We start from the raw sequence: 24019 nt of genomic DNA, 5'->3' as shown, positions 1-24019 counted from the left end.
CCCGGAGCCGCCAGGGGCCGCCCCCGGCCGCGCGCTGCCTGCCGGGACGGGCGCGGCGGGCGGGGGGAGCGCGTGTCACGTGAGCGGCGGGCGGGTCACGTGAGGCGCCGCCGGTGCGGAGGGAGCCGGCCGCCGTCGCCATGTCGTGCTTCCCGGAGCTGCACTTCAACGTGGACAACGGCTACCTGGAGGGGCTGGTGCGCGGCTTCAAGGCGGGCGTGCTCCGCCAGGGCGACTACGTGAACCTCGTGCAGTGCGAGAGCCTCGAGGGTGAGCGGGCCGGGGCCTGCCGCCAGCGAGGCCCCGTGGAGGGCAGGGCGCCCGGCCGGCGGGCGGGGGGGGGGCCGCCCAGCGGGGTCAGGGGCCGGGCCGGGGGCGGCCCTCCCCCGGGCCCTCTGCTGGGGCGGGGGCTCTTGGCCGACTGTGGGGATAGGGGACCGAGCGGGAAGCACAGGGGCCTGGCTGCGGGGGGGAAGGGGATCGGTGGCCAAGAGATAGATGGGGGATGCGAGGGGCCGGAGGGCAGCGGTTGGGGGGGCGACAGCAGGGGTTTGGGGTCCCCCTCGGGCATGGTACTGTCCCATCCTGGCGCGGCTGCAAGCACAGCATCCTCAGGCTGTGGCTAAATAGGTGCCTCTGCTGGGCCGAGCTCTGGGTTCCCCCGGCAGTAGGTCTTCCCGTCTGAGCTGCACCCTGCCACCCCCTGAGCACAGGAGCTTTCAGCTGACTCAGTTTCCTGCTATGTCTGTCTGTGCGATTGCACAAATGCTAGATCTGACACAGCACTTTAAACACCCACTTGGACTGTGGCTTCCTTAAATTGGCTGTGGTACCATGGTGCACGTCCTTAGGTTGTTGGGAGCCAGATGGATTTGTCAGCTCTGTTGATTAGTCTTATATTATGTGTTCTCTGCACTAATGGCAGGCAGTGCAGGAAACCTTTTTATTACTTTGAGCCCAGAAGTAAGATTGTTGGGATAGTCTGACCTGATCCCTGATACAAGCAGTTGTGTTTTGAGATGACCAAGTCACCGAGGAAAGTACCAAGACCCATAGTGCATTTCTTCACTGGCAATACTCCAATCAATAGCAGTTAAATTCATCAGTGAATACTCCTCACCTATAATCTTGAGCTCTCTTTCTAGGCTAATTTTGGCCACTCACTGCCTCTTGTCTAGATTAGTGTGTACAAAGCTGGAAAGCTGTGATAGGTTTGTTCTGTGATGCTCATCAGCTAAAATCTTAAGCTTTTTTTCAACAAGTAAAACAAAGTTCAGAGAAGGCTTTACTTGTCTTAACTGCTCTCCCAGTACTTAAGTCATCTGCTGTTTTCCAGCATCCTCTCAGAACTGTGACCACTAGAATTGCATCTAGTAGCTGCATTGTACCAAATAAAAAGAAAATAGAACGATCAAATTGGTAATCCCTCACTTAACCAGCCAGAGGTCATGCTAGCACTTCTGAGTCTATCAGTTGGTTATCTTTTGTGACCTCTCCTGTTTCCCAATTTAGAATGAGACTAGAGACTTTTTCGCTTTGTCCCTGTCCTCAAACCAGTCAGCGTTAAGGTATTCATATTTCTCTACCACTGACCCGCTTAACATTTTTTCACTTGTTGATGTCTAGAACATGGATCAGTGATTTGTTTATAAATCATGAAGATCAAAAATAGATATCTATTGAAATAGGCTAGAAACATGTGTCTAGAGATGTCAATTGTTTTGGTCAATGGGACTATAATTATTGGGATCATTCTGTCTTAGACATCTAAAATTACTACTTAAATATCAGCTTTATCTTGAGGATTGTTACCGAGTGATTCAAATCAATGTTGACTATTTAGAGGGATCCTGGATGCAAGTTACCTGGAGCTGCAAAGTCAATTGTTAAATAACAGCTGTTGAAGTTCCGTATTCACTTGAGCTGTTCCTGGAAGTAGTTATCTGTATTATACAATATCTCTTTGGGCTTTTGAATACAGATGAAATCTTATTTGCAGTATTCAAACTACTTATTCTTGCTGAACTCAGATGACCACAGAACTTGTCATATTTCAGTAAATGTTGCCTTCTTCCTCTGTATTGCTCTTCGTCAATCTTTTCTTTCTCTCTGTATTTGAATTTAAGATCAGTTTCTTTCATATCATCTTATTCTTATTATTATCTTTTCCTTGTTGTGCAGGCAGAGCTTGTAGAAATAGTTGCTTGTATGTTGACATTTGTAATAGGAATGACATGATATATTGAAGACCACTGTAGAAAATGGGGATTCCTGCTGCCAGTCCGACTCTTCCATTCAAGTCCATTTTTGGGAACAGAATGCTGGGGCTTGCCCCAATCGCTACATTAAAAATATCCAGGATATTTTTACCTAGGACAGAAGCTTATTTTCAGCAGACTTTTCTACTGCTTTTTGCTTGCAGCAGTCTTTGTCATTGTTAGCACTGAGCCCAGGATCTGAAGGAGGGTGAAAGGAGGTATCTGTGCTGTCAGAAGTCTCAGCATGCCTGAAACTGTCACTTCCTTATCATCATCTCTGTAGATTACTTCCTCTTTGGAGTCTTCATGTATTTGTAGTTTCCCCCTTTTCTCCCTTCTTTGCCTTCTGAACCAAGTTGCACAAATTTAGCTCTCCCTGTGAGCGGTAGTTTTCTGTATTTGAAATGAGTTGGTTTGGACTTCTCATAAGATTGTCTTGATGTTGTTAACCATTACATCCCTGACAGGTCTCTGGTGGCTGCTGCTGTGCTCCTAGTCAAGTTCCTTTCAGAGCTCGAAGGCTGTTCCGAGTTCACTGTTGGTTTGAATCCTTCTCAGCTTTGCTTTCTCCATCCCTGTGTAGGGTGCTGTTGTGGAAGGTTTCTCCTTCAAAGGAATGTTTCTCTTGATCACTTGTAAAGAACTGTGGTCAGATCATATGCTTCCTCTGTTCATTCAGTTTTTCTATCTCAGTGCCTGTTTTTTGTGTTCAATAGACTTTAAAGCCTATCCTTTCTCTGCCAGGTACTTGTCTGCACTACATCTAGGTAGTGGCCAGCCTACTGACAGCCAAAATAAGTAGTTAGGCACAAAATACTCATACACTCTTCTCTACCTCTCCTGTTTTGTCTTTGCTGCCTCCTCTTGTACATGAGTCCAGCTCTGCAGGCAATCACAGTTTTAGAGCAGATTACCACCTTGGCTGTGGAGAAATCCTAAAGGACCAACATGGTTCTGGAACTGGCCATGGGAATTGGGTATCTGGCTGGTCTGTATGGGGTGCTTTCCTTGCAGTTCACTGGTCTTGACGTTGCTTGGAGAATGAGGTGCTTCCAAGTCTGAAATGCTGCTCCCTCTTGTGTGCCTATGTTGGTCTGGAAACACGAAGGAATTGACTACGATTCAAAGCTTGAGCTGACAGTTTGATGCTGCCAGAAGGATGTGATGCCATGTCATCTCTGCTTGTCTGATCACAAAGTAAGCCGATTCAAACTTTTGCTTCTTGTTTAATCATTTTACTGCTGTTGTAGGGAGCCAGATAGCTCAGTGTGATGAGGAAGGCTCCTAAGCTGGCTTGAAGAAGGGGCTGGAGCATGTGACCAGGAGTGAAGGGAGGGCACAGGATATGTTTTGGCTTCAGCTTTCTCTTGAAACCCTGTGCAAGATTGTTTAATCTCTTCTTTCGGCTCCAAAAGACCTGTTTTCTGAGCCAGTTCTGATGTGCTGCAGGCCCGTGTTGGATAGCACTTGATAATTGCTCAGCCCTCTCTGTTGTAGCTAGTTCCTGATTCTGACACAAGGTGTCAGTGAAGGACTTGTAGCTGCCTTCCTCTGCTTCAGTAGTGTAAACCAGATCTGTTCTTGAGATGAATCTGCCTTGGATAATCAAACTTATGAGTGACCTAGATTTTCTACAGTCAAAAGAAGACAGAGCTCTCTCCAGCTCTTAAAAGCTGTTGTAGCCTACTATAGGTTCAGCATCTGCTCTCAAGAATAAAAAGCTGTTGATACAGTTGGACAGTGGTGCAACTTTAAGAAGTGGAGTTCAATTGAGTATTGGAATATATAGGTTATAGGCAAGCTTTATTGTTGGTCTTTCATGCTCTGTACCACAAAACATATGTGGAGCCTGGAAAGTGAACAGAAACATCTTCTTTAGAAACAGAGATTCCTTTATCTTCAAGGCAGTGTTCACTAACCTCTTATTTCCAGGCTTTTCAGCTCTAATATTCCTCTTGGTTCCACAGCAACAGTGTAGGAAACTCAGCTTGGGTCAACAACTTCTTTCTGATATGCCAATGTAGGGAAGGTGACTGATGTGGTGAAATCCAACAGCAAGACATTTCATCTCATCCTGAGCATCTCTTGCCTTAGAGTTTGGTACCTAGGTGGTTGTAATCTGCAGAAATACAAATTGAGTTATTCTTTTGTTCTTGCTTTCTACAGTGCTTCTTTCAATGATTTTTGAGGTAGTGGTGGGTTGCAGCAATCTGATGTTACACCTGTTATTAGGCAAGTATGTTCATCTAAAGATTTGGTTCCGTCTGATGCTGTCGCAGCTATGGAACTTGCTGAGGCCCCATGCTGTGAGTTCATAGCACTGCTCTCCACTGGGGTCTGCTCTCCCACTGTTTTCACTTCTGGTAGCTTTTCTCATCTCAGCACTAACTGTTAGAAATGTCTGGTTTTGACATGGAGCCATATGGTGGTGTTACATCATCACTGGGAATTAGTCCTTGGGCTTCTTGACAGAGGTTGGATAAGCAGAACCTCATCACACCTAATGGGAGGTATAAAAACACATTGGCAGGCTGGTGCACCTCTTCTCCATGCTGGGTCATGGTAGGCCTGCCAGGAGACTTAACAGTGGAGTTTGGGAGCCATAAGCTCAATATTGCCTCTGCAAAGCCATAGAAATGACTTGTTCTGTGGATAGTGACTTGCATGAGTAAATTTGATGGTTTGTTGTTGACCTGATACAACTGAAATAAGAGCAGCCCGCTTCTCCTGGAGGATGAGTATGAACGATTAATGGAAATTGCTCTGGTAATACGAATTCTCTATGCCTTGTCAATGATAGCTTCCTTTCATAGCATCTTCAAAAAGAGAACTGGAGCCTTCAGAGACACTGATAAAGGGGATTCTGGGCCTGAAAGCCTGTCTACCTTCTTTTTCCATTTGTGTTATCTTTCCCTGAAACCTTTCACTTTGGCTTTTGGAGTACTTTGTGAGAGCAGTTTGCTTTAGGATAAGCCTTGAAATTCAAGCAGTGGACTAGGGTGGACAATGCAAGTTACTGCAGATAGAGCATAGATGGAAAGTGAGCAGTGAGTCTGGGGCAGTGGCCACAGCATACCTCATAGCTTGCTCTCCTAGGGTAGTAAGGTTGTGAAATGGGTAGCTGAGAAGTGGCGGGTAGTTGGCTCAAGCTTGTCAGTGTGGGCCACTGTCAGAAGAGGCTTTCCTTAGGCTGTGGCTTTCCACCACCACCACATCTCTGTGGGTGAAAGAGTTTTTGCCTACTTGATCAGCTCAGCTGGGGACTTGATCCAGCAGTGTCTGATGTACTTGAGAAGAACAGGATGGCCATAAGAAGCAAATAACCTGAGAAACATGATTATTTTTAGGAGCTGGAAAGAAAGGATTTTCAGGACTGCAATTCTTCCTCATCACCTCAGTTTGGTCCATAAGGCTTCATCTCTAGGAGGCGCAGCAGATCAACAATGAATTTAGACAAAGCAAGTAGGTCATGCTTGTCACAGAATCACAGAATAGTTGGGGTTGGAAGGGACCTCTGGAGATCATCTGGTCCAACATCCCTGCTCAAGCAGGGTCAGCTAGAGCGGGTTGCCCAGGACCATGTCCAGCTGGGTTTTAAATATCTCCAAGGATAGAGACTCCACAACCTCTCTGGGCAACATGGTCCAGTGTTCAATTACACTGTCAGTAAAGAAGTGTTTTCTTGTGTTCATGTGGAATTTTCTGTCATCCTGTCACTGGGCACCACTGAGAAGCGTCTAGCCCCATCCTCTTTACACCTCCCCATCCCATCAGATATTTGTACACATTGATAAGGTCCTCCCTGAGCCTTCTCTTCTCCAGGCTGAACAGTCCCAGTTCTCTGTCTCTCCTCATACGAGAGACACTCCAGTCCATTAATTGTCTTTGTGGCCCTTCACTGGACTTGCTCCAGTAAATCCATGTCTGTCTTGTACTGGGGAGCCCACAACTGGACACAGTACTACATATGTGGCCTCACCAGTGCTGAGTATAGGGGAATGATCACCTACCTTGACCTGCTGGCAACACTCTTCTTAACGCAGCCCAGGATACCATTGGTCGTCTTTGTCACAAGGGTGCATAGTTGGCCCTTGTTCAACTTGCTGTCCACAAGGACCCCAGTGTCTTTCTCTGCAAAGCTGCTGTCCAGTCAGTCAGCCTCCACCATGTACTGGTACATGGTATTATTCCTCCCCAAGTGAAAGAGACTATACTTCCATTTGTTGAATTTCAGGAGGATCTGAGTTGATCTCTGAGTTGAGCCTTGAAGAGTGTTTCCAGGGTTACTCTGTGTAGCCCTTGCTACATGGAAAGGGAGTACTGCTTTTAGTCTACTCAGCTACAAGTGGATTGCTAAAGACTTGCTGTCTTAAATGCTTCTTTAAAGACATTCATTTCTGCCCTCACCTGCTCCTCTTCCTCCTTCATATGGAGGAGAGAGGATGAAATATATTGAAGCGTAGGCTGCCTGATACACAAAGTAAAGATCGGAGAGCAGTGACTGCTTCTCCAAGCAGACTGTTGGCTTGTGTTAGAAAAGGAGAACTCTTCAGCTAGAAATGCACCACTTCCTTCACAGGAACCCAGTTTCTCATAGTCTGTGTTGTCTTACCTTGCTGTCTGCCTGGTGGTGCAGAGGACACGCAGCTGAGCCACTGTGGGGTGAAGTGTGTCTGTCTTCCCATTATCTAACTGAAGGATGGCTAGATGCACCAAAGCAAAGGCCTACCTGAGCAAGGGATGAATGTGATCTGCTTGGCTTCAACAAATGGATGTCAAGGAGTGCCACAGGCTTCCTCTCAGTGCAGTGCTTTTGTTGTGTCGCTCCCATGGTTTTTTGTTTTTTTTCCTCTCCTGGAGGCCTTGTTTGCTTTATGATGTTGCATACTGCATGCTCTCCATATCTCTGAGGGAAGTGCAGAAGAAGCTGGTTACCCTTTTCTCCTGAGTGCTTTGCTGAGCTTGGACACAAAAGGTTGGAGCTGAGTTTCTCTTTCAGCTTAACTGCGTGGGCAGTGTGTTGTGTCTTAGGGGGAGTATTTTGGGGCAGCTTCTCTAGCTCTTCTAGTAATGTTATTTCTCTAAAGACCGTGTCCAAGAGCATTTTGGGCACATCAGTCCATGCTGGAGCACCCTACGTGATATTGTCTTGGGGAAGGGTGGGCAGTGTATTGGTCCTTTCCTGTGCAGCTGCTTTGCTGAATTACTGATCAAGGAGAGGCTGCTTGATGCTTCTGAAGTGTAGTGTGGCAGTACTTAAATCCATCTTGAACTTGGGAAGTGGTCCAGTCCGAGCCCCAAACTTGGCAGACACAGAAGCCAAGCCTTAGCTTGGTACGCAAGGAACAAACCTTTCAAAGGCATGAGGATGACTCCTGCCATCTGGGAGCCCTTTGTGAAGAGCTGGAACTTGTTTGACAGGGTATGTTGTGGCTCTGCAGGAAGACTGGCCCTGCTCCCAAAAGACTTCTTCTAATAGATGCAGAGTATATGGGAACAGTGAGACCTGCAAAAGCGTCATTGCGTATTCCTGTCCTGTGAACGCTGGCCACTGGGGCAGCAGAGTAGCCATAGCCAAAGGCTGCCCTGTTAAACTTCGTGCTTTGTCCAGCCTCCCCCATTGTAACCACTGTGGCTTGTTAATCAGCTGTCCTGTTAAACCAAGCTCAAGGGATACATTATTTATTGGGGAAAAAGAAAACACTTCCAGGTTCTGCTAAATCATAGTGGCAAACAAACATCGTAGTCTCTGGCTCCCTGCAAGGTCCAGCAGAGACTCTTTGCTTTCTATTCCGGCCTTCTTTACAAGGCAGAGACCTACCTCTCTTAAGTCCTCATAGCTGAACTTAGAGCAGCAGCCTATGTCAACTTCTCAGCATTGTTGCAGCTTAAGCCTGTGTTTAAGTCCTGCCCCTTGTTAGAACATGATAGTATTGGGGTTTCTAGGCAAGTATCTAGTCCTTCAGCTTGTCAGTGCTTTTGTCCTGTAGTTCTTCCTGTCCTCCTCCGGTCTCGATTCCTGCAGCATGAGGGTAGAAGGAGTCTCTTCCTTTTCTTAGCTTTTGAATGATTTGTTGCCTATCCCTTAAACAGCTTCACTAGATTTCATTCCGGTAGGCTGTTAGTGTACCGGACCTCTAAGACTACAGCTATGTTTTAGTTCAGTATACTTCCAGGCTGAAGAAAAGGGTTCGTAGAGGTGAAGCTTACTGGAGTTGCAGGTAGACTAGAAGGGGTCACCACCTCTTCGGGGAAGGATCAGGAGAGGAGTAACTGTTTGGGAGGCTCCTAAGGCAACAAGACCTGGCAGTGCCAAGTGAGGAGCTTTGGGAGGGGGGAATTGAACCCCAGAAAGGGCTAGGCTGGGAGTATGGGCTACCGCTTGGACCTGAGGAGGTCTTGGTTTTGGAACAGAGAGGGTGAAGAGCTATAGGAGACAATAATGATGAGGGGAAAATGACCATAGAAGTCAATTCCATGTATCCAAATAGGATGCAGTGGAATTTGCTGCCTGCCAGCTGTGGGAAGGTGGCATGTCCTTGATGTTTGTGTGGAGTTTTGTACAACTACAGAGCAGTTCTTGAATTCTGCAGGGAATTAAACGTTTCTGGGTGTTTCCCGGGTCAGGTCCTTTTTTCAGATACTGCACAGAAAATCAGTTTCAGAAGTGTCTGAGGTAGTTACGAACAGACAAAATAGTAACAAAACAAATAGTAAAAACTGCAGTGTTCTGAATGGATATACAGGTGATGTAGCTGATCTGTGAACTACAATGTAATCCCTTGCTCATTTACTTTGCTACCTTAAGCCTGTGAGACGGCTGACATGATACCATATTTTAATCTTTATATATGCAGTGATGGCCCCTGGACACTGGGATTGAGATGTTGGGGTTATGACACACAACTGCATGAAGACATCAGTTCAGCTTAAAGATGTGAAAGCTAATTCCATGCCTGTGCATGCAAAGGCAAATTAGTACTTGCCTGGAAGGTGCTTGAAGCTTTGCCTTGATCTGAAGCTCTGACATACAGTCATGGGAGGATACTGAAGAGTGAAAGTACAGAAGCATAAGCTGACGGGGCCATGGATGACTAAATGTCTGAGTAATGCTTACAGGGCAGGCTTTTGTGACTGAAAGATGTCTGAAAGACTGAGTAATGGTTTGATTTGTATAATGACAAAGCAAAGTTGTAGGAAAGTATATATTATTACTGTGGACTTGTCTCTTGGGGAAAGGAATGTGTTCTGTTAACTGAAATGTCCAGCTGTGGTGTTTGCAGAGCAGTTTGTTGAATTAAGCTTCACTTGCATTTATGCCTTAAATGTGTGCAGCCAACTACATAAAAACTGGAATGCCGGAAAGAGAGCCGAAAGAAGGTTGCTGTAAGTGCATGTCATGGTAATCTTAAACTGACTGATCTACTAACCCATCTACTACATGACTCTTAAGAGGGGGGGGAAAAAAAGGTAACTCTGACAAGCTGTTGTGTTCTTGCAAGAGGCAGTTTTCCAGGAGCTGTGACCTGATCATAACTTCCCAGGTTTTGTGGGGGAGGAGAGGGAACGAAAGTATTGCTGTAATTCAGGAGGAACTCCTTTGCCAAATGCTGGCTCAGTCTCTTGAAGTGCGTGAACCATTTGAAAAATGCCAAAACAGGCAAATGTACCTCTCAGAGCAATTGCTGGACATGGCAGAAATGTTGGGGCAGCATGCTTTTGTTAGTCAGCACCTGGAGAAGTTCATCAGGAGTGGCTCATGCTAACTTTGAACCTCTTGCTTTCAACAGGCAGTGTGAGGCAGCTGGAGAAGACGTGCTGCAGAAGACTAACAGCCAGCGTCTTGTCAGCCTGCAGCGTGCGGGATCTCTGACAGCTGCCTCTGCGCAGGTGCTGCCGTCACTGCCAGAGGTCGGCTCCACCTCAGTTTGAACTTGTGTTTGGAACAAAGAACTTGAACTTTTGGAGAGCTTGAGGTTTGCTCAGAAGTGGGTCTGCTTATTAGTCCAGCACTACTGAGACAGTTCCTTCGCTGGCAGGAAATATGTGAAACCGTAGGATTAGTCAGTTCTTAACCGAGAAGCTTGACGTGCGAATAGTCCTACTAAAAACTCCTGAACCTTTCTGGATGAAAACAGGCTGGCTGGGTTTGGTGACTAGCCCAGTGACTGGCGGAAGATAGATTTGCATAAAGCACTGATACACCATGGGATGCATTAAGTCAGGGTTTATAAATCTAGTCCAATTTTTGGAAAGTATGTTCTGTTTGCTTGGATGCTAAGAGATGCAGAGTTCCTAAAGTTTGTGGCTGGCTTTTCCTATAAAATTTAATTCTGAGTATTATATAAGCATGGTCCTGATTCCAGTTACAACATAATACTGTGCTGGTTTTTGTGCTGCAGAGCGGGGGGCTGCCTCTCTTCCTGAGCAGGGCAGGAGGCTGTGGCCAAGCAGTTCATGGGAGTTTGCTCAGAGCTGTTGAGGGAGAGGCCGCAGGGCACAGCTTGCCACTTGTACGGCTCTAATCTGACTAAATGTGATGCATCTCTCACCTCCTGAAATAGATGGTGCAGCAAATCCTACTTTTTGAGTAGATTGGTTGCTGGCACTGGGTCTCTAGCTTGAACTGACCAGATAGCAAGGTAGCTTTTTGCAGTCTCAAAAATAAGCTGAGTTGTAGGCAGTGATGACACCAGAAGGAACTGGAGGTTTCAGCATAACAGGCTCTGAGATGAGGGGAGCAGGACAAGAGGGACTTTACAGGGAAGGTTACAAAACTTTCAAACCGAGCCTCATTTAGGGAGAGAATTGGACCAGTTTGGAATGTCTGATCTACTGGATCAAATATCAGATCCACTGGATTCCTGACTTATTCCCTGTCTTGTGGCATGTTGCCTTCTGCCAAGGTGAAACTATCAAAGGCAGAGGTGTCAAGTGAGGTTTCCAGGTTTGCCCAAAGATGGCTGGGTTAAACCAACTCTGCTTTGGGCTTCACGTTGAGCAAGTGTTGCTCCTGTTGGAGCCATGCCGGATTGAGTTCCTGCAGCCTAGACCTGTAGGCAGTGACACACAGTTCTTCAAGCAAGTGCTGCACTCTTATCTTTGCCAGCACCAAACTTGGCTATGGCTCCTTTGGCTTGTCCTGTTCGTTTGCTCTTCCCCCACGTGCTTTGGACAGGCAATCCTTGGTCCCTCAGAGGGTGCTGTCTTTCTCTCAGTAATCCACTGGCTCAAGATTTTGAGGATAGGACACCTTGAAAAGGCTAGTGCTTTCCCTTCTCATTCCTGTTTCCTACTCAGTCCAAGAGAATGCAGGAGACTCGGTGTTGCTGTGAGGTCTCAGCTCCAGGATTGGAAGTAGTGGCCAGATCCGTCACCTGCGCTGATGATGACTAAGGCTAAACATAGGACTTTGGCTGCAGTTGCCCAAGTACAGTCTGCCCTGTGGCCTGCTTTCAGTGAGCCATGTAAAAAGAGCTGCTTGGTGCAATGCTATCCCCTGTGGAGGGGCATGTGCCATTCAGGAAGAAGGAGCTGTCAAGTGACATCCTTAAAATACTTTGCCACTCTCTCCTGTTGTGTTGAAGTTAAAGAAATAAACAGAAAGCTTTGGAATTTTCCCTACCAAAGAAAGAAGTGACAGGATATACAGTAGCTGTTTCTTCTCCAAGATCCTGTATGGCTGCAGAACAAAAACTCATGCCTTTTTGTACAGACTTACTCAGCTCTTGCTAAAGCCCTGTGCAATAATAGAGAACTGAAAGTGGGAGCAGTGTGAATATAGCTACTTTAGTCCCCTGTGCCTTACATTGCAGTCTGATTATGTAGGCACACTACTGTTATCAGGATTCGTCTAATATTCGGGGAGCAACTGTTGAGTTTTGCTTCTTGCTTTCTCCAGCCTCTGCTCAATATGAGCTAGTAACACCCTGCTCTGCTCTGCAATTAAGTGGAACTTAATTTCTACTTGGACTCTGAAGCTCATCATCCAAAAGCTTCCAAAAATTTTCAAAATTGTTCTGAAAGACTGATATCACCCTTACTTCAGTTTGTCATGCAGTTCTAGGACCTGGTTTCCAGTCCAAATTGTCTAGGGTGTGTTTGGGGGGGAGTGAAACTCACCGTGGCCTAGCTGTGGTAGATCCTCTGTAACTGTATTTTCATTTTTAAAAATTAAGCAGGTACAAAACTGATCAGTGAGAATCCTTTATGTGCGGGATGCTGAATGTGAGCTGGGCTTTGCAGGGTTTAAGGAGTTTTATCAATAACACTTCTACCCAGGCTGAATGGAGGTGAGGGGCATTCTGAATTTTGGCATGCTCCGGTTTTGGGGTGATGGATTTTGTGACATGGGTCATAGTGAAAACTCTATCACCTGAGTAATGCAGGCTGCGTGGTCCCATTTTGAAAGTGTGAGCATAAGTTCATAGTGTTTTGGTAGAATAAAGCATAGCTGTCTTGCAGCATAGCAGTCTAGCTACAGCATAGTCTGGGGAGTAGAGGTCTAGGCTAAGTTCCTGCTTTGCTTCAGCCGTGCTGCATATTTTTGGGCAAGTTGCTTTTCGTGCTGCGTCCTGGATTCCCTGTTAAAAGTAAAGATAGTACCACACTCTTCTGGAAACTGATGACAAATATGACAGAAACTGGATGCTATTTAAGTCTCTTACTGCGCCCACCATTTGTTTCTTGTGACACTTGGGAGTGGTAACTTCTTCACAACTAGAAAAGTGCTGGGTCAAAAACATCTTTGCTAGACCCCATTGGAAATACTCAATAGAGTTTAAATGCATGAGGAACTTGCTTGACCTTCTACCCCCTCCTGCCAGATGTGGGCAACATCATGCTGTACAGTGCAGACTCAGCTTGGAGCCCAATACAGAGGATGCTGTCTGATCTGCACCTGTAGCTGTCTGTAATGTCAAAAAATCAAGGTTTTTGAGCTAGTCTGGCTGACTCCTTGCTCTGACCTTAGTGGTGTTTGTGTCCTTGCTGCAATGCTAAGAACTTGCACAATTCAGCAGAGGGAAAGACAGCCTCAGTGCTCCTGCTTCAGATAAATCGAGGAGAAATTTCTTGGGTTTTTTGTTTTTTCTCGACAGTATATTTACATCTGGTTTGATTAAACTCCTCCAGCTAATATCTCTTTCCCCATAAAGGCCTTGAATCTCTAGGAGGATGTTTGCCTAACTCGCCCTCTGAGGTGAAGCTGAAGGCAGATGAACATTATGTACCAGTGCAACTAGTAATTCTTTGAGAAATAGGCTTATATGATGCTCCTCTGTTCTGGATTCAGTTTTTCCATAGAGACACTTAAATGCTTTTGGCTCGAATAGAGTTTTTATCCTGAAAGAGCTCAACACGTTATGGTTGCTTATTTGCCAGGATTACAGCTTGGTTGGGTGTCTGATCTACAGCAAGCATAACAGAGGAAACAAAGGCTTCCTCTGCTTGAAACTGGAGGAGGAAGGGCTTCTGAGTATGTTCTTCCATCCTGGCCAGGGCATGCCTACTGTAGGAGTTGGGTTTGAATAGTCTTCCTCTTCACCATCCATCCTTCCTCTTTTCCATCTCTTGGTGCTTGACTCCACTTTACCAGTGGAATTGGTTGGACTTGCTTGATGATATAGTACCTAGCTTCTTTATAATTTCAAGACTGTTGCTTGTGTCTCTTTGCTTTTGAAAGCATTTCAAATGGCGGCTGCCTTCCAGTCCCCAGTAACTGAGCAAACGTGCTTTTAGGTGCCAGTAGCTTTTTGGTCATGATTGCTTCAGAGAAACCTGAGACCAGAGCCCTTTTGGCTAGAGGAAATGCTAATGCCCTTAACATCTAGGGGGGAAAAAAAAACCTTAAACTAATACTTCCTAAAAAATTAGTAGCCTTCCATCTTGATCAAAGTATAGCACACTGGGTAACTGGCATACGTATATACTCACGTTGAAAAACTATTTTCCCTTTAAGATGGGGCAAGGCTTGCATTGTGAAACACCTGATCTTTTCCTGTGTTTTTGGGTTGTCAGTGGCAAAACTGATTTACATCATGCAGTTATATGTGCAAGCATGATTTCTGTCTAGCTGATCTTTCAGAGAAGGAATGCTTAAAGAAGTGCTGAGCTCCGGCTTCCTCAAGTGCGCTCAGGAAAAACAAAGCCCGTAGAACTGGGTTGTGCTTTCTTTTTTAGACTTGAAACTGCACCTGCAGAGCACAGACTATGGGAATTTCCTGGCCAATGAAGCCTCCCCCCTCACCGTGTCTGTCATAGATGATAAGCTGAAAGAGAAGATGGTGGTGGAGTTCCGTCATATGAGGAACCACGCATACGAGCCACTAGCAAGTTTTCTGGACTTTATCACGTGAGTACCAGCTGTTCATAAACAGCATTAGAAACCTTGATGTTCTTCCAGACTTGAGGGCTTTTAGGCCAGCTTTCCATACTCAGCCCTGTAGCTAGCACATTTTCTATAGCTTCATGAATGAAATTGTTCATGACCCTATCCAAAGATCTCAAACCAGCTGCACAATGTCACTGGAGTGTCACAGGCTTCTGCTCCCAGGGTATGCATGCTTCAATGCTGCTGTGATCCTGCCATCCCGCCCCAGTGGTTGAATCAGCATTCCTCTAAACCGCATCATAAACTGGTTCATGGAGCTGAGCTAGCCAAAAATTGAACCACCACCCCTTTTGGGGGTTAGTCTTGGGCAGATTTGGTTTCCTTAGCCAGTTTAGTGGGATGCAATGAACACCACCACTGGGGCAAGGTAAGGCCTAGAGTGTGCAGCCAGGGAAGACAGGGTCGCAGCAGCCACAACATGTCTTTGTCAGTGTGTGAAAGCACACTGGGCCCTTGAATGTGCCTTGCCACAATAGGTTCAGCTGGTGTAAAAGTCTTGAAATAGCACAGTGTTCTTGCAAGTCTTTTCTCCCAGAGCTTTTGTGTAACCTTTACCTTCCTGATCTGCTTCCCTCTGTGCAGTGCTCATTTCAATCAGTAATGGTGATGAAACGGAATTGCTGGCCTCTGAAGTATTAGTTGTGCTAGTTTGCATCTGAAATGTGGAAGCAAAACTGTATTCTTTTCCTCTTAATTTAGCTTACTCCTGAAAGCTCTACTTATGCTTGCAAACTTCATAACCAGTGGCCTTCTTAAATCAGTAAGGAACTATCTCATGAAGAAAAGTGATTTTCTGTGTGTGTTTCACTAGGATGTGATTTCAGCTTGCATCTCAGAAGAAGGCTTCACTCTATTCTCAAGTAGCATAGTTTATACTACTTTCATATACAACATTCATTTATTTGACACAGTGAGCTTGGGCTCATGACAAGCACCCTAGCAAGTGGCATTTATTCTTGTTCTTGTGATCAGTACTATATGTTTTATCTTGCCAACCACCAGGAGATTCTTGAAATGATATGGGCTGATGTGGAAAGGCTTTTGTTCATGGTTCAAGAATTTTAAATTTTGGCCTCTCTGTGTCACCTCCTGCACATGCAAATATTGACTAAGGATCTATCTCTACCACCGTCCTTCCTGTTCTGTCCTTTTGTGTGTCTGAACAGCACCACTACCTCATTGCTCTAGCCCAGTGCCTCATACCTGTAATTTTCTAGGTCATTGTGCTAAGGCTTTCCTATTTTTGAGAGAGAGCTTTTTTTTTCTATATACCTGTCACTAAAACTCATTGAGTTTCCATATCTGGATTTAGTAGTTGACTTTCTGCAAGATATGACTATGCCCCTATCTTGCAAGCGCATTTGCAATGAATAAAGCAGTTTCTAGCTCATTGTATTAATTGTTGGAGGCACTGGAGAGAAATCTCTTCTACTCTCTCAAACTTAAAATAAAGTTAACTTTCAAAACACTTCTTGGACTATCTCGCATTTGCTGTAGAGATAACAGTGTCGTTAGAGATGGGCCATACTGGGTAGTCTGTTCTCCACTGATGCTTTTCCTGTATTGACCTTGAGACTTATGAAAATGTCTAGTCTCTGTGGTCAGTTGTCATTAATGGTGTCTTCATCTGGCTTCTGTCATACCTTTTGAAGGCAATACCTAGGCATGACCCATGAATATCCTGCAGAGTAAAAACCTTATGGTTTTCCTTTATAATCTTTTCAAAACCAGTGCATGGAAAAGATGAACTATAAGCTCTTGCAGACTATACCTGCCCTTGATGACACACTGCATGCTTTGCTAGGAGAGCTTTATCCGGTATCTTACATACAGCTCGAATTGTGCAGAAAATCTTAAATGTCCACACTCAGGTCAAGTGATAGGCCAGTTCTCATCAGCTGTTTGAATGGCTTAACTTTAAAACTGTTGTTTTGTGCTCAACTTCATTTAGCTTTGATCATCTTCTGCTTTTGTCCCCCTGATTTTGAAGAACCCTCTATAACAAAACACAATTCTGTGCTGATATCTGTATCTCTTTCCTACTGTGTAGTCTCTTCTTGAGTATATTGGTCCCGTTCGGTACAAGATGTTTCTTCCTTGAGGTGTCTTCACTCATCTCTTCTTTTTCCCCAAAGGGTTTGTTTCAGTGCCACTGCCTGCAGTGCTTGGTTAGAGGAAGGCAGAAGATAAAGCAGAAAAGCAGTGTTCCTAGATGAAGCCGCTAGCGTGACCCTCTAGCGTAGCCTTTTGTGCAAGAAATCCAAATGTTCAGTTGGATTTCATCATAGTTTTGTTCAAGGTTGCTGCTGTCAAGGAGACAGGCCCTCCTCCTGTAAATGTGTCCTGTTTCAGTTGATCCTAGATTTAGCTATGATACACAGGTTTCCTAATACTGCAGTGCACATGCTCGTGGTTTCTGCATGGCTCATCCCTGCAGTGGTAAGCATCAGGAATTAACTGACTGGTTCTTACCGCCTTGCTGTAGATCTTCAAAGCTTGGCTAGAAACACTGAGCTGTAGTCTTGCATAAACAGGAGTCAATCTTTGAAATCTTCCCATCATGGATGATGCCTTTTGATAATTACTTTGAGTTCTGGCTAGCTTTTGACCCCTTTAAGTAAGATATTTGTCTTGTAAAAGCAGGGCTATACTGGTATTCGTGATAAATCAGTGTGCCTTGTTAAGCCTGAGATTTGCAACCACCATATAATTTGCTTGAAACCTAGGTCTCAGGAGGGCTGCTGACTACTGTTAGTTTCTGTTGATAGTCCTGTACTGGTTACTCCATTTGCTTTGCCCAAGTTAGGTGTCATCCTGTAAGTACCTATCTTGTCCCATCTGTCAGTTTGAAGTACTTGCTTTTTCTAAGGGTTTCCTTGCAAAGGATCACTTCTCACTCAGCTATTTTTAAGTGTGGAAGACAGCCACAGGGCTGCAGTGGTTGTGGGACAATGTGGTGGTGAATTCCAGGGAAGATGCATGATCTTGTTTTTGAAATATTGCTCAAAAGATCAACAAAGCTCTGCTGTGGTTCCTGCAGCCTTTATCTGCATTTGCTGATTCTGTGCTTAAATATCTAACTTCAAGAGATGCTTTTTTTAAATAGTCTCTATTATTGTTAAAGTATTTAATAGTCAAAATGCATCTCTGAGTCATTCTAAATAATATGTATTTAGGGAACATATTTTGCTTGATATCAGAGATTGCTGCCTCAGGTTGGTAACAAATTCCTTTGCTTAGTTTCTTCCAAAAATCCTCCCTCCTGACACCTACTGTTTAGGTTGGGTTGTTGTTTCAGGGAGATGAGCATCATCACTTTCGTAGTCCTGAATAGTGATCTTCTGCAGCAAAGCTGGATCACTATCCCTGGTAGTCTTGCTACCAATCATGCAGCATAGACTGCTTTTGAACAGATGAAGGACTGTGCATGGCTTAAGAGTCGTGTGGTCTCCCTCTGCTTTGCTCTTGATGAAACTACTGTTCAGTTTCCTAGAAAGTATACTTGAAGCAGCTGGCTATTCACAGAATTGCAGGAAAACCATCACCTCGGGAGATCTCTAACTTTCTGCTCATAGCAGAGCTAACTTTAAAGCTAAATCAAGTTGCTCAGGGCCTTGTTCAGGTGTTTTGAAAATCTCTGAGGATGGAGATGGCATGGCCTTGCTGGTGAATGCATGGAGGGATTGCCTCTGGGCTTGCACTTACCACACTAATAGAGTATTGATGAAATAGGGAATGTGCTTATCAGATGCAGCTGGTCCAAGCTGAAGAGACTGCCAGCATACTGGATGCTCTAGGATCTTCTAATGACACTACAAATGAGTTAAAATGGAAAAATGAAGGTAGCAAAATACAGGGAGTGTGGAGAGGTGTTACTTTTGCCCAATTGGTCTTAAAACTTTCTGTTGATAAACCTAACGTGTCAGTGACTGGGCCTGTAGAAAAAGGGCAGACCAGAGATGCCTTCCTGGAGTCCATTCCAGTTCTATTCCCTGAAACTGCCCCTATGGTTTTAGTAGGTCTTGACTTGGGAGAGGGGAATCTTGTGCACTTACAGAAGTTTCATAGTGCATTGTACTACTGACAGCATAAGGCTTCCCGTTCATCTCCCAAATAACTAGAGTGGTGAACAGCTCTTTTCAGAGGCTGGCAGTGTGTACTTGTGCCAGTGTCTTTCAACTAACTCTGACTGAGATGTGATGGGTTGTAAACCCTAGTTAGTGATCTGAAAAATTGATTGGGATTGTAGGGATCAACGTCAGGCTTAAACACAATAAAATGTTTTGTAGTGTGCCCAGTTCAGCTCTGAAGCTATGAAGCTCACTGCTGCAGGATGCTTTTGAATGCCTTTGTTTTTGGCCTTCGTAACAATATTGGACAATCTCACGCAAGACAGGTCCATCAAGACTTTTTAAATGCTTGGATAACACCTCAGTGAAAATGGCCAAGCTGTAGATGGCTGGTGCCATGAGGTGGATCAAGCATAAAGTCAGGCTTCATACTTCATGAATGTACTGCTGGACTCTGTGGAGCTTTTGAGTTGGTCCACATGTGTGACTTGTGCTCTCCAGAGTTACCTTTTTTTAGGGGGTGCTCAGACCTCGACCTCTGGGCATGTTGCTGAGAAGATCTAGGGAATTGCTTGGTCTTAGGGCCAGCTATAGGCCTTGTTATGTTTGATTGCTCCAGAGCCAGCCTGCCAAAAGCTGTGCAGTTCATCCCTGCATGGAACTGTGCTACGTGGTTTCTCCTGCCTCTTTCAAGTGGTCCGTGAACTAAGTGAGGACATGGGAAGGAAAAGCAGAAGTGTTGCTTTGACAGTTAGATGACACCTAAGGTTCCAATCTCAGATTGTGTGAGGGAGAGAGGGCTGCGGGAGAGATCTGGGGCACGAAGATGGTGTGTGTTCTTCATGTGCCCTTCACCACTGTGCTTTGAGGAGGGCCAGAGATGTGCTGCAGTGCTGCCTGTGACTTGCCGGAAGGTGGCACTCCAGCCCTGCGTCTGCCTGTGCCTGGCCATGCGCAGGGCCCTGCCCGGGGACGGGGCACCTCTGCAGGTGGGCAGGAATTAACTCGCCTGCAGAGCTGAGGCGAAAGAGCAGTATTTAAAAGCACACAAAGACAACTGAGCCAGGAATGCAGCTGTGTGACATCTTCAAAGCAAGGTCTTCATTCCACAAGCCCCTTGCTGTCATTGATGTCCATCCGTCCTGTTGTGCTTCCCATCCTGGCACCACACTCTTTCCCAGGTCCAGTCTTGGCCAGGAACTCTCCTGTGTTAAGCATTGCTAGTACCAAAATGTTTAGGATCCTGGCTGATTTCCCTTTTGTTTTCTCATGTGATGGCTGTATTGGGCCCCCTGTATCACTGCATCCTGCAACAAGGAAGAGCTCAGCTTGAGATACTCCGGGAGGCTGCCATAGTCTCTATAAAACACCTGCTAGCTCTGTGTCAGGCCATTTTGCTGCGCAGCTCTTTGATAGATGACTGCTTGTGCTTCCCTATGTTTTTATGCTACTCATAGTAGCTCTGACTGATAGGCACATGTTGGCTGTCAACATCTCTGCGCCAACACAAATAACTGACTGTTTGGCTGAGGGAATGTAAAGACATGTTGTAGGGCAGCAATAAACAGGTATTAAGTGTACTTGAAACAGCGAAACCCACTTCCTGAATTCAACAAGCACGTATTGACTTATGGGATGGAAGTGGTTTTTAGGTTCTTCTCTACGATCTGCTGTCCTGCCTTTCTGTAAAGACTTTGTTCTTTGTGTTAGTCTGACACAATGCCACGTTCTGTCTCTCTTTCTTTACAGTGTACCTGTATATGCTTCAGTAGAAATCTTTATTTGTAGTTCATAGGATCATGCCTAACTCTAGTCAGCTGTAGGCTGATCGGATTGTCTGCTTTAGGTAGTATTTTTCCAGGGGAAAAAACAAAAAGCTTTTTGCCATTGCTTTGGCACAGCTTTTTCCCCAGGTTCTCAAAGGGTGGATTCACAGCAGCCTGACCTGAGGGCTCTGGCAGTTATTTGGCCCCTTGAGCCACTGCAGCAGGCTGATGGGCAGAGAGGTGTTCAAATTGTGTTCAGGTTGGGGCGGGGGGTTGCTGGTAACTCTGCTAAAACAGCTTTCAAGGAGTCTGCCAGCAGTGAGGCCTGGGGTAGACCTGGGTCAGTGGCATATCACTTTAAATACATCTTTCAAGCCCATCATCAGAGGATAGGCTAGGTCATCATTTGCCTTTACCCTAGCAGTCTGCTATACCTTGGGAACAGGGTTCTCATTGCCCTGAGGATGAAGCTGTGAACTTGGCTTTTGGGTCTTTGTGGTCACAAGACCTGCTTTTGATGAAGCTGCATGCACCTTTTCCCCTCGCACATGCCTTTTCTTAGCTGGCACTTCCCTCTACTGCCTTTTCTCTGACCTATTCCTGCTCTGCCTCTCCCTTGCACTGGATAGATCTGGTTTCTGCTGCATGACTTTGAGTTCAAACTTAATCTTACAACAGCGGTTTTCTAGAGCCAAATTATTTCAATTGCTGCTTGAGCTGAAGAGCAGTAATACTCTTCTGTGGAGTAGGAAGTTGCCTGTCTTTTATTTTAGATGTACTGGAGTGTGCATCCTGGCATAGTGCATGTGGTTACAGCATATAACTACATCCTTTTGAAGTTCTCTCTTACAGAAGGAATAACTCCAGCATTATAGACACTTGCAGTTTATCTGGGCAAGTGCAACAATCTGAAGGATTTCTCTCAGTGCTGCTGTGGTTAAAACTGCACTATGCTATTTTCAGTGAGTTGTTGAATCCTTGGCTCTTGGGGGATCAGGGAGCAAAAATTACGCTAGTGCTGGGGATCTTGCAATAAACACTTTACGAGCCTTTTCTGGCAGAGATGGTTTTGGCAGAGAAGCGCAGGTGTCTGTCGAACAGTTTACTTGTTTGAAGGGAGCATAAAGTTGAACTGATAAGCTAAGTTCTTGGAGGGGTTATACGACACTGAAAATAAGAGAGCATTTAGCTTATGGTGTGAAAATGGACAGAGACTCGCATCCTCTGGGTGGTAGCACTAGAAATACAGCTGCTCTTGTGCCTACCCAGAGGGTACAGAACTCATTTGCTGAAGGAACCTGGTATGACTGTACTGTATGCCAAAGTGGTGGCTATGGAAGTCCATCTTTCAAAATGTTGTGTCTGTGGGTGTCCTAATCAGAAAGGGCAGCATGCTCTGTGAAAGGAGGTGAATAATGCTGTATTACATTGAGGGGCATCCTTCTTTCCCAAGCCTCTAGGGTCTGGCAAACATTTCCTTTGGCCAGCTGCCTTGAGCTGGAACAGCATAACGGTACTCTCGCTGACCCGTCCTGTTCTTCCCTTGGAAGCTGTTAGCACGGTGCCTACCAAGCCCAGTGAGTCACAGTAATGATTAGAAGAGCTAGCAAAATGTTATGGGTGATCCTAAAGATGCAGAAAAATGCTAGTGGCGAGCTCCATATGTAAGACCACGTTTCATTAAGAAAGGTGAATCTTTGTAATGAAGCTCTGTAATCCTGAGAAGAGGTTGTAGCGTGCAAGCTGTTGGTGAGTAGGTGAGAATGTATGGCCGCCTGGGCAGCATCCCAATCCATGTTGAAGTCCTTTTGCACAGTAGTGGTGCGTGGACTTAGCTCAGTGTTGATTCTGCAGCTTGCTTGGACTTTCCTCATGTCCTGTCTCGCAGTCTTCCTCGCTGTAGGCTGAACAGCGTGTCTGTTAGAGATACAAAATAGGGAGGGAAGATGAATTTATGTGTGGTTGCAACTTTTCCAGAAGGCCACCAGCATACACTTAAGTTGGATGAACACTCAACCCACACTCCTGTCCCCTCGTAACATGTTTTACTCCCTGAGTGAAGCTGTTCTTGAGGTCCTCTGGTGCTGGATCTTAGCAGCTTCATACTTCTTCTACTTCTCTGTCAGTTAGCCTCACTCGGTGCTCTAGACTGGCAAGTTCAGCTCGGAGGAGACCTGGTAGGCCAAGACACTGCTTTTGAATGCTTTTTGGGGATTCATGCTTCTTGGGTCCTAGTCCCCTCTTCCGGATGTATTCCGCATGCAAGTTTCAAGTCTAACAAATGCTTGCGAGAAAGTACTTAGAGGCCTAGCAAAAACCTGCATCCACCTGGCATGTTTTACTGCATGTCAAGCTTGTGTGATGGTGATTTTTTTTTTCCCTCTTGCTAACAGCAGATCTGTATGCACCATGATGTTTTGCATGTTGACTAGGCCTAGGCCATGCGTTCACTGAGAAGTGGGTTTTGGCTGTTAAAGCTTTCAGCTTTCTTAACTATTTCAGTCCGTTCTGAGGAAGATGTGTTTGAGTTTGCACAGAGCAGCCTTTCCTCTTATTTCCTTTTATGTGCTCTGGACGATTTTTATATTACATTCTCAATGCTAGTGATTTATATGTAAGGAAGGTGAGAAAACAGCTTATGCAAGTTGGGCTTCTGAGATGGCTTTGTATGAATGCAACAGGATTAGATACTTCTGGTCAATATTTAAAATGTAATTAGTGCTAAAGTCTGCTCAACCAGTGCAGAGTGCCAGGGCTCAGCCTTGCTTACTAGCCTAGTATTTCTGAAGCCCAGAGGTCAAGCTTTGGAGCAGCAAGTGTTAAGCAACTGGAGACACTTGCATGAGGTTGCAAGGTGCCCAAAACACTCCCTGGGGTTTAAAGAGGTTTGTGTGTCCAGAACACAACATCATATTCATAAATCCTCAAAGTTAAAGTACTTCATCTAGCATTTTTTTTTTCTCATTAGCCTTTAGCACAGCTAACACTAAGTTGAATGAGTGCTCATATGTTTCTGGATGATACCACTGGGAACTGAGATCAGTATCCCGAGACCTAGACTTACTAAAAGATGGTAAAAATCATGTGGAGATGCAGCTAAGTGTAGATTAATGCTGAGAACATTCCTGGCTACTTGGATTTGAAAGGCTGCTGCAGCCTCAGTAGTACTGTGAGGTTGTAACTTATTACTGTGAAATACTGTCATTGGTTTGAGTTTAGTAGGGCACCCACTTATTGGCTGAATGTCCTTGGTTTGTGGTGGCAACCATAAAAATTCTCAGCTTTCTCTCTGGCAGATGCATGATATCACCGCTTACGCGTGGCTTTTATTTATGTGTCTCTAGGAAAAACAGTGTAGAAAGATAGGAAGGGAATTTGTGCCTTTTGAGCAGACTGTCACATGCTTTATTTACTTTTGCTGCTCGCGGTCCCTGGACTGCCTACGTTTCCGCTGCAGACAGTGGGGGAAATTGTTCATGGCCAGGAGCTGCTGTTCTGATTTCTTCTAGTCTGAGCTGAAAAACTGACTCCAGG

The 24019-nt window shown here is 45.4% G+C and overlaps 1 protein-coding gene across 1 annotated transcript in view; it reads left to right on the top strand.

Annotated features, from left to right (window-relative positions):
* Positions 1-53: 53 nt before the first annotated feature.
* Positions 54-24019, top strand: part of ATP6V0D1 (ATPase H+ transporting V0 subunit d1) — a 41555-nt gene continuing 17589 nt past the window's right edge. Inside the window, exons 1-2 of the mRNA XM_026104024.2 lie at positions 54-270; positions 14439-14610. Of these exons, the coding sequence (XP_025959809.1) occupies positions 141-270; positions 14439-14610 (302 nt within the window). The 5' untranslated portion in view covers positions 54-140. The remainder of the gene's footprint in view (positions 271-14438; positions 14611-24019) is intronic.

Source organism: Dromaius novaehollandiae, chromosome 13 (genome assembly GCF_036370855.1).
Source record: "Dromaius novaehollandiae isolate bDroNov1 chromosome 13, bDroNov1.hap1, whole genome shotgun sequence".
NCBI classification, from domain to species: Eukaryota; Metazoa; Chordata; class Aves; order Casuariiformes; family Dromaiidae; genus Dromaius; species Dromaius novaehollandiae.
This window is presented reverse-complemented; position numbering and strand designations above follow the sequence as displayed.